Source organism: Malaclemys terrapin, chromosome 17 (assembly GCF_027887155.1).
Source record: "Malaclemys terrapin pileata isolate rMalTer1 chromosome 17, rMalTer1.hap1, whole genome shotgun sequence".
Lineage (NCBI taxonomy): Eukaryota > Metazoa > Chordata > Testudines > Emydidae > Malaclemys > Malaclemys terrapin.
The window spans coordinates 24,187,639-24,202,983 of record NC_071521.1 but is presented as its reverse complement, the minus strand read 5'-3'; the positions used below and the strand labels follow the sequence as shown (position 1 = coordinate 24,202,983).

General features: G+C 47.6%; 1 protein-coding gene across 3 annotated transcripts; it reads left to right on the top strand.

Annotated features, from left to right (window-relative positions):
* The first annotated feature begins 4,376 nt into the window (after positions 1–4,376).
* LOC128825333 (myelin-oligodendrocyte glycoprotein-like) lies at positions 4,377–15,143 on the top strand. 3 transcript variants are annotated; one of them, XR_008442651.1, is made up of 6 exons: positions 4,377–4,469; positions 4,976–5,086; positions 5,428–5,616; positions 6,087–6,269; positions 11,509–11,856; positions 14,257–15,143. XR_008442651.1 is itself a non-coding variant. In XM_054007759.1 (4 exons), the coding sequence occupies exons 2-4, from the start codon at positions 4,981–4,983 to the stop codon at positions 14,334–14,336; spliced, it is 534 nt and encodes a 177-aa protein (XP_053863734.1). In that variant the 5' UTR covers positions 4,377–4,469; positions 4,976–4,980; the 3' UTR covers positions 14,337–15,143. The 3 variants fall into 3 exon arrangements, 2 of the variants coding, with proteins under 2 accessions (XP_053863734.1, XP_053863733.1); XM_054007759.1 differs by lacking the exons at positions 5,428–5,616; positions 6,087–6,269; XM_054007758.1 differs by lacking the exons at positions 5,428–5,616; positions 6,087–6,269 and having other exon boundaries at positions 14,183–15,143.
* Positions 15,144–15,345: the final 202 nt, after the last annotated feature.

The window sequence follows — 15,345 nt, the reverse complement described above, 5'->3', positions numbered from 1 at the left end:
ACCCTACGGGGCCTGGGGTTGGGGGGCTCTAGGCAGGGGAGGGGAAATCCCAGGGCCATAGCTCAATAACCCTGTGAGACTACCCCTGCAAGAAGCAGCGGGGTGGGGAGTGAGGTAATGCATCATGGGAGACGTAGTGTCTCCCCTGCCGCCATCTCCCATCAGCCACTGCGGGCCCAATGGCACCATGGGAGATGTAGTGTCTCCCCTGCCTCCATCTCCCATCTGCCACTGCGGACCCCATGGCACCATGGGAGATGTAGTTTCTCCCCTGACTCCATCTCCCATTAGCTGCTGCCAAGCCCGGCCCCGCCTTCCCATTTCTAGAGTGAGGGGCCGGTGGTGCGAGGCCGAAAGCGAAAGCTACTGTGACGCTGGGGAGGGGCCGCCCTTGCTGGGAAGCACCCCCTGGGAGATGTCTCCCTGCCCCGCTCGCCGCCCTGCACCATCCCCAGTGCGCGCGGGGGTGCAGGGTCCAGCTTGCTGCACTGCGCAGGGACCCCCCCACACCGCCCCTCCTCACTCCCCCCACACCCCAATACTTGCCAGGTGCCCCCGTCTCAATGCTGCCAGGCCTCCCCCTCTCCACTAGCTCCCAATCCCCCAGGTATGGAAGAGGAGCAACCTCCGCCCACTGTTCCCATTGGGAATCTGTTCGAGGGGTTACTGAGTGCTGTCACGTCCGGTCACTGTTCCCAGTTGGCCTCTAATATTGAGCGCACCGGGGCAATATAACTTCCAGTAACTATTCCAGGTTAGACTCTAATAGAGGGAGCACCGGGGCAACATATCCTCTAGTTCCTCCTCTCCCCCGTTCCCCCCGCGAGCTCGGTTTGTGGCTCTTGGGGGATTGGCGGCGGCCTATACCCCGCAGCTGCGGCCCGGCAGTGCCAGGGAGCCACCCCGTGGGCCCATCTGGCTGTACTGCCAGCGCTGCCCGTTCCCCAGGGGCTGGGCCAGGCCCTGGCCTGGGAACACCCAGCGCCTGTGTGGGGCCCTGCTCGAGTGCACCAGGGCTTGCACCAGCCCGGCCAGACCCTCTAGGGCAGGGGTTCTCAAACTGGGGGTCGGGAGGTGGTTATATGGGGGGTTGGAAGCTCTCAGCCTCCACCCCAAACCCTGCTTTGCCTCCAGCATTTATTATAGTGTTAAATGTATAAAAACGTTTTTAATTTATAATGGGGGTGGCACTCAGAGGCTTGCGATGTGAAAGGGGTCACTGGTACAAAAGTTTGAGAACCACTGCTCTATGGGCCCAGTCATGTACAGGCCACGCTGCTGCCCTCTGAGCCCAGAGCCCTTGGGAATCACTCTCCACAAAGTCTGCAGCACAAACAAGTGTCCGGGCGCTGTTCATTAGCAGTTGAGGCTCCTAAGGGCACCAAAACAAGCAGCCATCAAAGCTGTGCGGGGAATTGGGGTCAAGTGTTGGCACCATCAACATGACCGGTTGAGCCCCTCTGCAGGGCTTTTCCTTCACAGGTTCAAAGGCAGGAGTGTGTTGTCATCCCTGGATTACAAACTGGGAAACCAACAACTCTTTCTAACAGCCCTTGACTAGCATGTGGTGTGTGTGATGGAGGCTTTACAGAGCAGGAAGCTACTTCACTGCCTCACCCTGTTTGCTTTTCTTTTTCATTAGCCTTCTCCCTAGGGCAAAGCATAGAGGTACTCGATAAAGACAGAAAATCGCTTGTTTCATAGTAAATCTGCAAATATGTGACCCAAAATCCTCCTTATTTAGAATAATATGGAAACTGACCCTTGAAATTAAAATGAAGACACTGGGTTTGATTGTTAATTATTCCTGCCCCCAGTAATAAAACTTTCAGGGAAGCTCCATATTAATCAATTGTTTATAAAGGACACATTTGGGGGTTAGGCAGGGGATAGGCATCTGGAAACCTAGAGGGAGGCAGCAGAGCACATGCATGGAGGCAAAGACTTAGGCACGTAGGGAATTTGTGCTGCAGAAACTTAGGCACTAAGCAGCCAAGTGAGCCAAGGCACCTACAGGGTTGGGCAGCAGCCAAACAGCAGTTTCGTAGGTCTCAGCAGTGCCTAAAAATGGGACTCAGGCACCGAAGTACCTTTGTGAATACCACCCCATGTCCCTATCCTAGGAGGCCAACAAGTACCGTTCTCCCCCTTCTAACAGAGGCGGTAACTGAGGAGCAGAAACACTGCTCAAGCTCACTTCTAGCAGAGTTAGGAAGAGAAGGTCAGTCTCTCCTGGGGCAGACTCAAGTCACTCCCGCTTAGCCATTGCCTTTTGGAATGACTGTGCCAAATCTATGTGCTTAGCTTAGGGTTACCATTCGTCCGGATTTACCCGGACATGTCCTCCTTTTTGTGTTAAAAATAGCGTCCGGGGGGGGAATTTGTAAATCACTAAAAATGTCTGGGATTTCCCCCCCATGCAGAGCAGAGCGAGCGGCTGGGAGGGCTGCAGGAAAGAGCCTCTCGCATGGGGCTCTGGCAGCCAGAGCCCTTCCCCCTGCAGCTTGCCGGGCTGGACTCTGGAGCAGCTGTAGAGCTCCTCCTCCCCCCCCCTGCATTCTGAGCCGGCCGGCCTGCCGGGCCGTTTGCATCGGCCTCGGCAGCTCCTCCTCCCCTGCAGCCCAGCGCCCCGCTCCGGCAGCACTGTGCGGGGGCAGGGAACGGGTTGTGTGTTGCGCTGGGGAGCGCAGCCACGTGTCCAGCTCCGCACAGAACCCAACACCATGTTCTGAGCGGTGGGGTTAGGGGGCCAGGGGGCAGGAGAAGGGGCAGGGAGATTTTGGAGGGGGCAGTCAAGAGACGGGGGGGGGCTTTTTGGGGGGTGGAGAAGGTTTTGGGCAGTCAGGATACAGGTAGGGGGTAGGGTCCTGGGGGGCAGTTTGGGGGGGTCTTAGGAGGGAGCAGTTAGGGGACAAGGAACAGGGAGGCTTAGGTAGGGGGTGGGGTTCTGGAGGGCAGTTAGGAGCAGGGGTCCCAGGAGGGGGCAGTCAGGGGACAAGGAGCAGGGGGGGTGCTTGGGAGTTCTGGGGGGGGCTGTCAGGGGGCAGGGGTGGGGAGAGGGATCGGAGCAGTCAGGGGACAGGGAGCAGAGGGGTTTAGATGGGTCGGTAGTTCTGGGGGGGGCTGTCAGGGGACAAGGAGCAGGGAGGGTTGGGAGTTCGGGGGTGGGGGCTGTCAGAGGCTGGGGAGTGGTTGGATGGGGCGTGGGAGTCCCAGGGGTCTGTCTGGGGGTGGGGGTGTGGATAAGGGTTGGGGCAATCAGGGTACAGGTAGGGGTAGGCTCCTAGGGGGCCAGTTAGGATGGGGGGAGGGTCTCAGGAGGGGGCAGTCAGGGGACAAGAGGCAGGGAGGCTTAGGTAGGGGGTGGAGTCCTGGGGGGCAGTTAGGGGCAGGGGTCCCAGGAGGGGGCAGTCAGGGGACAAGGAACGGGGGAGGGTTGGGGATTCTGAGGGGGGCGGGAAGTGGGAGGGGCGGGGCCAGGGCAGGACGGGGGCGGGGCTCCTCCCGTCCTCTTTTTTGCTTGCTGAAATATGGTAACCCTAGCTTAGCTATGCTGTCTGTGCAATGGAGCTACCCCTGCCCAGCCACGTGAACGAGGCAAGAGGCTGCAGGAAGAGCTGAGCATTGGGCAAGTCTCGTGAAAGAAGAATGTTCAGAGGGTTAGGGCGCTGTGCCGGGGATCGCATATGTGGGGCAGCCCCTGAACCTCTGCTGTAGAGGGGCCAGGGAGCAGAGGGGCCAGGGAGCCATAAGAAAATGGGTGGTTGTGGTTGTTCTTTATGCTTTAAAGCAGCAAAAAAGAATTTTAACTTTGGTGAACCCTCCTTTCCAGGGTGCTATAATTCAGCAACCACTTGTCCAATTCACATCAAATTTGGTAGAAATAGTTTACTTCAGTCCCAGATTTAAGGTTCCAATTTTGAGGCTGATAGGATCTTCCTGTAGTTTATAGATGTAGGGTCAAAAATCAGGGTTATTAAGGAAACTATTAGAGTCTTAAACTATGGAGTGACTATCATCACTCCATCATACTGGGCTGAAGCAGCCTCTTCCACAGTGGGAATGACTCTGCTCCAACCGGGATGTGTGTGAGGCTAAGCCGTCTAGGTCTGAGAGGATAAGCACATTGCTGTATGCAGATTTCCATGAGGTCTTTAATTTCATAGCACCATCTAAACGATAATGGTGGCTTTCTGCTTTACAATTTCACTTGCATCTTCAGCCTTGCTACATGCAGGAGAAAAGAGTAAATTCTGCTATTGTTTAAAAAACATCACCATAAAAGTGCACAAGGACAGATGATACTGAACTGATTCTCTTTTCCTAAATTATTTTTGCTTTATACTATAACTTTAATTCTTTCATTGTCAGGCACCTCCCGGACTAAGGGTCCATTTCACTGACTGTGAGAAGCTGGAAATGTCCCAGTGATCCTGTAACTGCTGGGAAGTTTCTCCTGGGCTCATGAGGTACGTGGCAGGAAGTTCTCATCCTTTAATTTGTTTTTAAAATGCTCCTTTTTCCACTTGAAAAGCTTCACTAATGACTTTAGATGCTCTGTATTTATCCATGTGACCCAGACCCAGAAATTGCAATGCCTTTTCTCACACTGCATTATAAAAACAGATACAAAATACATTTGTTCTTCTTGGCTACTTTCTCTTTGTAATTTTACAACCAAAAAGTTAGTGATTTTTGTGATATTTTTCAATGAATTTTGCAAATGCTAGTATTAAGGCCTTTGTCCAGAATATTGGACTGTAATTTGAGATGGTGAACAGTGAAGCAGAGTTTTGCTATGTCTTGTAACATGTCTTTTGACAAAAACAGTAGCAAACACGCACATTTTGATGCAATTATTAATTAACACATGTCCTAGGGTTCATATTGTGCTCAATGAATTTGTATCCCAAATTACAGCACATTGCTCACTTGGAATTTGTTTTTTCTTTTCCTTTCTGGTGTGTGAATCAAGTTACAATGAAGATGAGGATTTCCTTCCACTTGCATTGTGCCATGGGCAACCCCTCTCTGTCCAGTTACCTCCTTTTCTTTTTTACGGTCCATGTTTCTACATTGGAATCAGGTAGGAAGCCTCTTGTCACAGAGTGTCTTCTACTTTCTCTCAACAGTTTGAATACCATTGATCTTTTGTTATTTTGAAACAATTCATAATAAGAGCATTTTATGTAAATTTGAGAAAGAAAATCTTTTTTGGGGGGGGGGCAGGGGAAGATATTGATTTTTCTCCCTTTTTACTCCCCTTGGTCTCAGTGTAACCTGTACTCAGTGGACTTTTACATCATATTTCACCTTAAACTTTCCTCCTGTCTCATCTTAAACTTTTGCGACTCTACCTATCACTATTGAATATTTTCATTAATGACTTGGATAATGAACTGGAGAGTATGCTGATAAAATTTGCAGATGACACCAAGCTGGGAGAGGTTGCTACAACTCTGGAAGACAGGATAAGAATTCCAAATGACCTGGACAAATTGGAGAATTGGTCCGAAATCAACAGGATGGATTTCAATAAAGACAAGATCAAAGCACTTCACTAAGGAAGGAAAAATCAAATGCACAGCTACAAAATGGCGAATAAATGACTAGATGGTAACACTGCTGAAAAGGATCCGGGGCTTACAGTGGATCACCGATTGAATATGAATAAGGCTATGAGTCAGTCATGGAGGTCATGGATTCCATGATTTTATGGGACCTCCATGACTTCCTGAAAATTATGATTCAGCTCCGGGCGGCAGAGCTAAGGCTTCAGCCCTGGGAGGTGGAGCTCAGGCTCCAGCCCCATATAGCGGGGCTTGGGCTTCCATGATTTATTGCTTATTGCCCACATCCTGCCCATGACTTTTATTAAAAATACCCAGACCAAAATCTTAGCCTTAAATATGAGTCAACAATGTGATGGAGATGCAAAAAAGGCTAACTAAGATTTTAAGTGATTATAAGTAGCAGGCATAGAAATCAAAGTTGGTTACCTAAGTAATAAATATAGAAATGCAGTCTAAATTTTAACTTTAACAGACTAAGTAAGATTTGAATCAAGTTGTCTCTCACCCTAACAGATCCTACAGGTAGCTTACAGTTCCTTAATACACGGACTGGACACCCTTCCAGCCTGGGACCATTCTCTTCCAGACGATCTTCCAGGTGTTGAGATGGAGGTGGCGGGGAGAGAGGCCAAGAGATGATGTCACTGTCTCTCTTTTATGCTTTCTTCAGGATGCTAGAAAGATCCTTGCTGTAACGTGAGTTAGGTTGCCCCATTGCATATGTGCCTTCTACAAGAAGTCTCTGAGATAGAAGGCTGGGTGTTGATGAGCCATTAACACCTGTCTGGCCAGCAATGGCGGCTTCTTTGTCCCTACTGAAAGTCCAGCTGTGGGCATCTCTCAACCTCATAACATATTTCAGTAACATGTATAGCAATACTTCATAACTTCACATACAATGATAGTACATAAAATCCACAGCATATTAAGGTCCAACAGATCCACACTTTTAAAATGATACTTCACAAGGCATACTTTTTACAAAACAAACCATAATCACATGATAATAGTGAATATGAGGGGTCCAGGGTGCTAATTTGAGGTAAAGAGTGTCATAGAATCATAGAATCATAGAATATCAGAGTTGGAAGGGACCTCAAGAGGTCATCTAGTCCAACCCCCTGCTCAAAGCAGGACCAATTCCCAGCTAAATCATCCCAGCCAGGGCTTTGTCAAGCCGGGCCTTAAAAACCTCCAAGGAAGGAGACTCCACCACCTCCCTAGGTAACGCATTCCAGTGTTTCACCACCCTCCTAGTGAAATAGTTTTTCCTGATATCCAACCTGGACCTCCCCCACTGCAACTTGAGACCATTGCTCCTTGTTCTGTCATCTGCCACCACTGAGAACAGCCGAGCTCCATCCTCTTTGGAACCCCCCTTCAGGTAGTTGAAGGCTGCTATCAAATCCCCCCTCATTCTTCTCTTCTGGAGACTAAACAATCCCAGTTCTCTCAGCCTCTCCTCATAAGTCATGTGCTCCAGACCCCTAATCATTTTTGTTGCCCTCCGCTGGACTCTTTCCAATTTTTCCACATCCTTCTTGTAGTGTGGGGACCAAAACTGGACACAGTATTCCAGATGAGGCCTCACCAATGTCGAATAAAGGGGAACGATCACGTTCCTCGATCTGCTGGCAATGCCCCTACTTATACAGCCCAAAATGCCGTTAGCCTTCTTGGCAACAAGAGCACACTGTTGACTCATATCCAGCTTCATATCCACTGTGACCCCTAGGTCCTTTTCAGCAGAACTGCTACCTAGCCATTCGGTCCCTAGTCTGTAGCAGTGCATGGGATTCTTCCGTCCTAAGTGCAGGACTCTGCACTTGTCCTTGTGTCACACTGATCCATCCCATCTTCCATTCCTTGTTGGTTTTTTGCTTTCTCTTAATAGTTTGAGATGCTTGCTCATCCAACTTGGTCTGTAACCCTTCCCTACAAATGTTTCCCCTTGCTTGAGATTCAGGCTTCAGATAGTTTCTGCAACTTTGACTTAAAGTAATTCCAAGCCTCCTCCACAGTCAGATCCTTGAGTTCCTCAGTCTAGTCCAGTTCCCTAATTCCCTTACTTTTTTTAATTTGCTCTTTTGAAATTAAGAACCCTAATTGCAGATCTATTTTTTATCTTTCCATTTAGTTTAAACTGAATTAGCTCATGATCACTTGAACCAAGGTTGTCTCCTACAACTAGCTGTTCTAAGCGGTCCTCACTACTCATGAATGCCAAATCTAAAATAGCATCAGTTCTTTTGGTTTGGTGGCTATTTGGTGAAGAAATATTTGGTCAGCTATCACATCCAGGAAAATCTGGGCCCTACTATTATTAGTAGCACTTGTCCTCCAATCTATATCTGGGAAGTTAAAGTCTCCCATAATCATAAAAAGATCTCTATCCATATCCAAATCAGATGTGTGGGGGGAGGGGGTCTCTAGCATACCCCAAGCACTATCCAGGGGAGCCTCTGGTAGCTTTCTTCTCCAAAGTGATTTTGACCCAAACAGACTCTGTTTTATCCATTCCATCACTTCTGATTTCTTTACAGTTTAACTCCTTATTAATATACGATTCTACTCCACCACCTTTGCCTTTATTTCTGTCTTTCCTGAATGGCACGTACCCTTCAGTTCCTGTACTCCACTCATGACTACTATTCCATCATGTTTCTGTTAACCCTATAATATCTGGTTTCACTTCCTGCACTGGTAGTTCTAGTTCCTCTATTTTGTTACCCAGGCTCCTTGCATTGGTGTACAAACATCTTAAGTGTTGCTGCTTGGCTTCACTCAGATTCCTCACCCGATTGAGTACAGTTATTCTACTTACAGTATTGCCTACTTGACTTTAGCTTCATTGGTATTGGCACTATCTTTCCTCTTACTGTCCATTCTCCTACATACTGCTCTTCCTTTCCCCACTGGAGTATTCTCTCTTGACTTTCCAGCCGGTCAATATTAGAATAAGGCATGAGGATTACATGAGCATCTCCCAGCAGTCTCCCCCCGAGTTCCTAGTTTAAAGCTCTTTTAATCAGTTGTGCCGTCCTCCACCCCAGCAGTCTATTTCCCTCCCTATTCAGGTGGAGTCCATCCCATGAGAACAGTCCTCTGTCCGTGAATGCATCCCAGTCATGAAATATCCCAAAACCCTCTTTGTAGCACCACTGCCTGAGCCATCTGTTGATCATCATAATCTTGTCTTGCCTTCACTCTCCTCATCTAGGGCCAGGCAGAATCCCACTGAAGATCACCTGAGCCTCCATTTCTTTAAGTGTCTTCCCCAGCTTGGCATAGTCTCCTTTGGTGCATTTCAGTGAGAATCTAGCAGTATCATTTGTTCCCCATGTGAAGGACAATCAGTTAATTCTTTACTGCTTCCATTAGAATTCTTTTCAGCCTCCGGTCCACATTCTGTATCTTAACTCCTGGCAGACAGCACATTCGTCTGTTCTCCGGATCAGCTCTGGTGACAGGCCTGTCTGTTCTTCTTAGTAGGGAGTCCCCAATCATGTAGACCTTCCTTTTCTTGGTTTTGTTGTGATTTTCTGGCCTTCCTCCCAGGGCCAGCTCCAGGGTTTTTGCCACTCCAAGCAGCGGAAAAAAAAAAAAAAGCCGCGATCGCGATCGGTGGCACTTCGGCGGCAGCCCCACTGCGCCGCTTCATTCTTCTGCAGCAATTTGGCGGCAGGTCCTTTCCTCCGAGAGGGACTGAGGGACCTGCCGCCGAATTGCCCCTGAAGAGCTGGACGTGCCACCCCCTTCCATGAGCCGCCCCAAGCACCAGCTTGCTGTGCTGGTGCCTGGAGCCGGCCCTGCTTCCTCCTGTTCCTTCTGATTGCAAGTTCTCTTGTCTTTTGTTCACACTTGCAATCTTTTGTGAGTCATCCTGTATCCTTCCCCTCTTCTTATAGGACTAGCCATTCTTCTCTTCTTCCTTGACCTCCCACCTTCTGTGACTGCCTGCTGTGCCCCTTCTTCATTTTCCAACTCAGCAAACCTATTCCTGAGCTCTATTTCTCCTTCATTAGCCAGTCTTTCCCTCTGCCTGGTTCTCATAGCCACATGCTTCCAGTGGCCGCATTCCTCATCCAGCAGTCTCCCCTCAGAGTTCATCAGTGCAGCTTGCATCTGCCAGTCTTGACTTTTCCCTTCAGCCTTCTCTTGTCTTCCCTCCATCATCTGCTTGAATCCCCATCAAAACTAAACAACCATAGTTTCCACTTGCATCTCCAAGTCTCTGATCTTCTCTTCCATCTAGTCTAACAGGCGGCACTTCATACAAACCAAGCTCTTTTTGTGTACCCGCTTCTGGATAATTTACATCCTGCAGCTTCCACATCTGATTGTCTTCATTGTCTCACCCATTCCTTGTCTCACTACCACTGCTGCCTCTGTATCTGTCACAGCCTTCCCGCCTAAGCTCCTGTCATGGAGAAAATAACAAATCTCCAAACAAAATTCCCCCCCCCCCCGAACACCAAAGCAGAAACAGACCACTACACACTCCCTTCCCCAACCTCCCACTCAAACGCCCCTGTTTTCAGCTCTGTTTGCTGGTTCCTGTGCCACTGGATGGCTGCTTGGCTGCCTGTATAGACCCCCAATCAGAGAAGCCCCACTGCCTAATCAGGGAAGCCCTGCCCCCTAATCTGAACTCTGCTTCTCTCACAAAAAACTACGCCCTACCAGCCTCTGCAAACTGAAGAAAAAAGGAGGAAAAAAAAAAGAAAAAAATCCACACAAACCTACAAAAACTCACTCACTGTCCCCTATGGAATAGGGGCTTGCTTCCTTCCTTCTCCTCCCACTCAAACTCCCCTGTTTTCACCTCTTATTTATTTATTTACTTATTTTTGCTGGCTTCTGTACCAGCCATTGGATTGTGTTATAGCTTTCTCTGCTAAATTGAGCTCATTATCAAGTCATTCCTTAATCTTCTCATAGCTCTTCTCTGAACCCGCTCCAATTTATCAACATCCTTCTTGAATTGTGAGAACCAGGACTGGACACAGAATTCCAGCAGGGGTGTCACCAGTGTGAAATACAAGGAAGTTCTGTGACCTGTGTTACACAGGAGATCAGACTAGATGATCACTTCTGGCCTTGGAATCTATGAATCTATGATGCAAAAGTTTGAATTGCACATTACACAAATAAGTCAAATATATGAAACGGAGTGATTTGAACTGACTGTGACTGACACATGCTGTAAATTCATTTTGTGTGATGTGCTACCAAGCAGAGAATGTCATAAGTGGAAGGGGGAAAGAAGGATTTTGTACTATATTTGATTGTTTTTCAAATATCTATATTTGAAAGGATACATAGCAAGTTACAAATATAAAACAAAGTACTTTTTCTTTTCAGTTTAGCTTATGTCACTGGGGAAGGGGTTTAAGGCAAACTGAAAAAGGTCACTATTATACCAGAATAAGGGGGTCCACATAGGAGTTATACCAGTATAATTACACCTGGATAACCAGTAAAACTTTCCCATGTAGACCAGGCCTTAAGCTCCACAGCATGTCACAGACACAGCCTCTCCTTTCAGGTGTTCTGTATCATCCTTCTCTCTAGAGGCCACCTGCCTCGGTTCCAGTCTAGCAAACAGTCTTCCACAGGTTAATTGTTCTGGTTTCAGCCATTAACCAGCTCGCAACATTTAGAGACAGAGATCACCCATTTTTTAATTCTCTCTGGATTGGTATTGACTAGGAAAAGTGGCTGAGTTTAGCTCAAGGGTTAGCTAACATGTGCTAGCTAAGCCTGTCCTAACTTGACCTGTTTTCCAGTGCAGATACAGTGAGACACCATTAGCTCAGTTTTATCTGGTCAAGTTGCAGCCTAGGCAGTTGTGAGAGATCACCATTCATTACCTATGAAAGCAATCCAACTCCCCTCTGGTCTCATTTTCTGTGTGTCTTGGTTCCTTTAAGAGTGAATTTCAAGGTGATTGGACCTGATCATCCCATCATGGCCTCTGCAGGTGAAGATGCCCTGTTACCCTGTCACCTCTTCCGTAACACAAGTGCTCAGAAGATGGAGGTGCGCTGGTACCGATCCAAGTTCTCTGAACCTGTCCACCTGTATCAGAATGAAAAAGATCAGGCTGAGCAGCAAATACCAAATTATCAGGGCAGAACAGAGCTGCTGAAGGATGGTATTGTGGATGGAAGCGTTGTCCTGCGTATACGCAACATCACCCCCTCTGACCATGGGCAGTTTATCTGTTTCTTCCGATCAAGCAGATTTTATGCGGAAGCCACTCTGGAACTGAAGGTGACAGGTCAGTAACTTGGGCTGCTAATTTGAATTCCCAGCAGAATAATAATTTATTTTGATGTGGAACTTGATGTGTCTCATTTTCATGCGAGTATCCAGAATTCCCTTCTATCTGCCAGTTATTTCCCATCAGTTGTTCAGGAGCCTATGCCCTGGGCATAAGCTAACAGATTTCAATGTGTGTCTCTCCACACTCTGGGTGTTCTTTTCACATCTTTGTTGTGCAAGAACTGTGAGAAAATCTATAAGTACCTACATGGGAACAAATATTTGATAATGGCTCTTCAGTCTAGCAGAGAAAGGTGTAACACAAGCTAATGGCAGGAAGTCGAAGCTAGAGAAATTCAGACTGGAAATAAGGCATAATTTTTTAATAGTGAGAGTAATTAACTATTGCAGTGGTTCTCAAATTGCTTCTGGAGCTGTTTGATGTTGGATTTCACTTTTTTGGTCTCGGCCTCCACTGCTCAACAAAGTGGTGACTAGGATGGCTCTCCTGCCCCTGAATCCACCTGCACCCTTTCTTCAAAGCCTAGGAGAGCTTCCAATTGCTTTTAATGCTTGGATAAGAGTATCTGAGTACGATGTCCTTGCAGCTAATGACAGAGAACTCTCTGAAGTAAGAAAATGTGCTTTGCTTATGTAAGTGCCTTGGAGCAGAAGGGCAGCTATATGTTACACTCTTCCCTTCTGAAGAATAACTATGATACAGCACTCTCTGCATTCATTTTTGTGTGTGTCTAAAGTGAATGTGGTAGCTGCATGCTATAAATTCCACCAGCGTGGAAACCAGGGGAATTGACAGATCAGTATATTGCTGCTTTAAGGGAACTGATTGTCACATGGGATTTTTGGCAACATGGCAGATGAAATTCTTTGAGATCGGCTCATGGAGAAAACAGCTGTGCCTCGTATCAGAGAACATCTACTGCTTGAACCAGAATTGAAATGGCAGAAAGCTGTAACCATTGCTAATCACATCGAGTCAGCAATGGTGGAGGTGAATAGAATGAGCTCAGGGAACAGCAGGTGCGATGCAAGCCGTGCAACCACTGCATCTGGACTACAACAAGGCAACTGAAAAATTACAAGGGCAATGTAAATGAGAGGTAACATGCCCAGTGATTTCAAAACACACAAGGAAAAGAATGTCACCACTGTGAATGTAACACCCCACTACAGACTACACAGGGATCGGCAACTTTTGGCACGTGACCTGCCAGGGAAAGCCCCTAGCAGGCTGGGCCAGTTTATTTACCTGCCGCATCCGCTGCTTTGGCCGATCGCAGCTCCCGCTGGCCGCGGTTCACCATCCAAGGCCAATGGGGGCTGCGGGAAGGGTGGCCAGCATATCCCTCGGGCTGCGCCGCTTCCTGCAGCCCCCATTGGCCTGGGACAGTGAACCGCAGCCAGTGGGAGCCGCGATCAGCCGAACCTGTGGACGCAGCAGGTAAACAAACCAGCCCAGCCAGGCCCGCCAGGGGCTTACCCTGGCAGGCTGTGTGCCAAAGGTTGCCGATCCCTGGACTATACTGGAAAGCTTGCAGAGCTCAGTGGCCTGCAAAAAGAGCGGACATTTCCCTAAGGTATGCTAAAGCAACCCATCCTAATCAACAAGTCCGTGCGGTTACCATGCCAGAGGTAACTTACTGCATTGGGTGTGGATGGAAGCAGCTCCACAGACACTGGATAAAATACCGTGTGCTGTTCATGGCTCTGCTGCAGGAGTGAAGCCCCAGGTGGTGGAAGGAATGTTGAACACTGGCTCAGCAGTTTCTAGACCACCTGAATTGATTTGCTTGCAATACTTTGGACATGTATCAGTTACTGAACTGAGCTTACACCTAGTGTGCTACTTGATGAACCACATCCCTGTGCTTGGTTGACTACCTGCAACCCTGCCATTTGATACATAATGTGTACCGGCAGAATTCTGTCCTATGCCTGGGGTACTGCGATCCTAAACAGCGAATGTGGGCAGGCAATGGGCACATTGCTTTTACCCCACCTGGCACCACTACAGCACAAACTCTGGTCTCTGCTCTTAACGAGGATGGTACAGAGGAGCCCCAGTGGCTGTGCATTTGGATTTGCTCACGAAATTAAATTTTGACCTCAAGTGACAGCTGTATGACAGAATTTCCCTCTCTACCATTCTCCATCAGGGATGCTGTAGCACAAGAGGTTAAAAAATTAGTACAAAATGGTGTTATTGAAGAGATTGCATCATCTGAATGAGTCTCACCAATAGTAGTGATAAAGAGAAAGACTGGAGGTGTTTGTCTTAGCATAGATTTAAGGGAGCCTAATAAAGCCATTGTGATTGACAGCTATCCACTCACACATAGAAGAAGCATTGGTGGATCTTTGTGACACAAAGACATTTTCTACTCTCGATCTACAGAATGCATATCACCAAGTTATACTACAGGAGGACAGAGAGATCTCACAGCATTATTACACTTGAGGATCTATTCCACTTGAAACATGCACCATACGGACTTGTATTGGCACCCAGCATTTTCCAAAGAATAATGTCAGTGATTCTGAAGAATCAGCCTGGAGTCCAGTATTATTTGGATGAAATTATTGTGTTTGGGAAGACTTGCGAGGAACATGGAAAACATTTCCATGCAGTACTAAATAGGGTGACCAGACAGCAAGTGTGAAAAATCAGGACAGGGGGTGGGGGTTAATAGGAGCCTATATAAGAAAAAGACTCAAAAATCGGGACGGTCCCTATAAAATCGGGACATCTGGTCACCCTAGTACTAAACCACATCAAAACTGCAGGGCTGAAACTGAATTTCGCCAAATGCCAATTCTGACAAACAGAGTTGTTATTTCTGGGGCACATAATTTTGGAGACTGGATTGAAACCTGACCTGGACCACATCATGGTGGTTAAAAACCACCACCTCCAAGAGACACACAAACCTTACATGCTTTCTTAGTTTTTATCTCATGGTATGCCAAGTTTATTCTGAACAACACTTCAGTCACCGTTACAAACATACTCCAGGGAATCTTGAGCTTGGCCTGGATGACTGTTGCACAAGTTGTTTTGAAACAGTGAAAGATTTGATTGAAAATAGTCCAGCACTTGCATTGTTTGACCCTGCCTTAGACTACAGACTGTGAGCAACACTTACTCAAATCCAGGATGACAACATGGAGGACACTGTTGCATTTGCTTGAAGAACACTTACAGAAGCTGAGAGGAAGTATTCATCTGTTGAAAAGAAAGCACTTGCTTGCTATGGACTATGGAAAAATGGAGAACTTAGCTCTGGGGCCAGCCTTTCAAGTTGCATACAGATCATAGCTCTTTGACGACACTGTTAACTTCTAAAGGACTTGGATGAGTGGGAGGCCAGATTGCTAGATGGTCAGCAAGACTACTGTCTTTCATGTATGTCACAGAATAAAGGCTGGGAATTCAAAATGTGATGCTTGTCCTGCCTGCCCTTGCCGACAGATGGTGACAATGTAG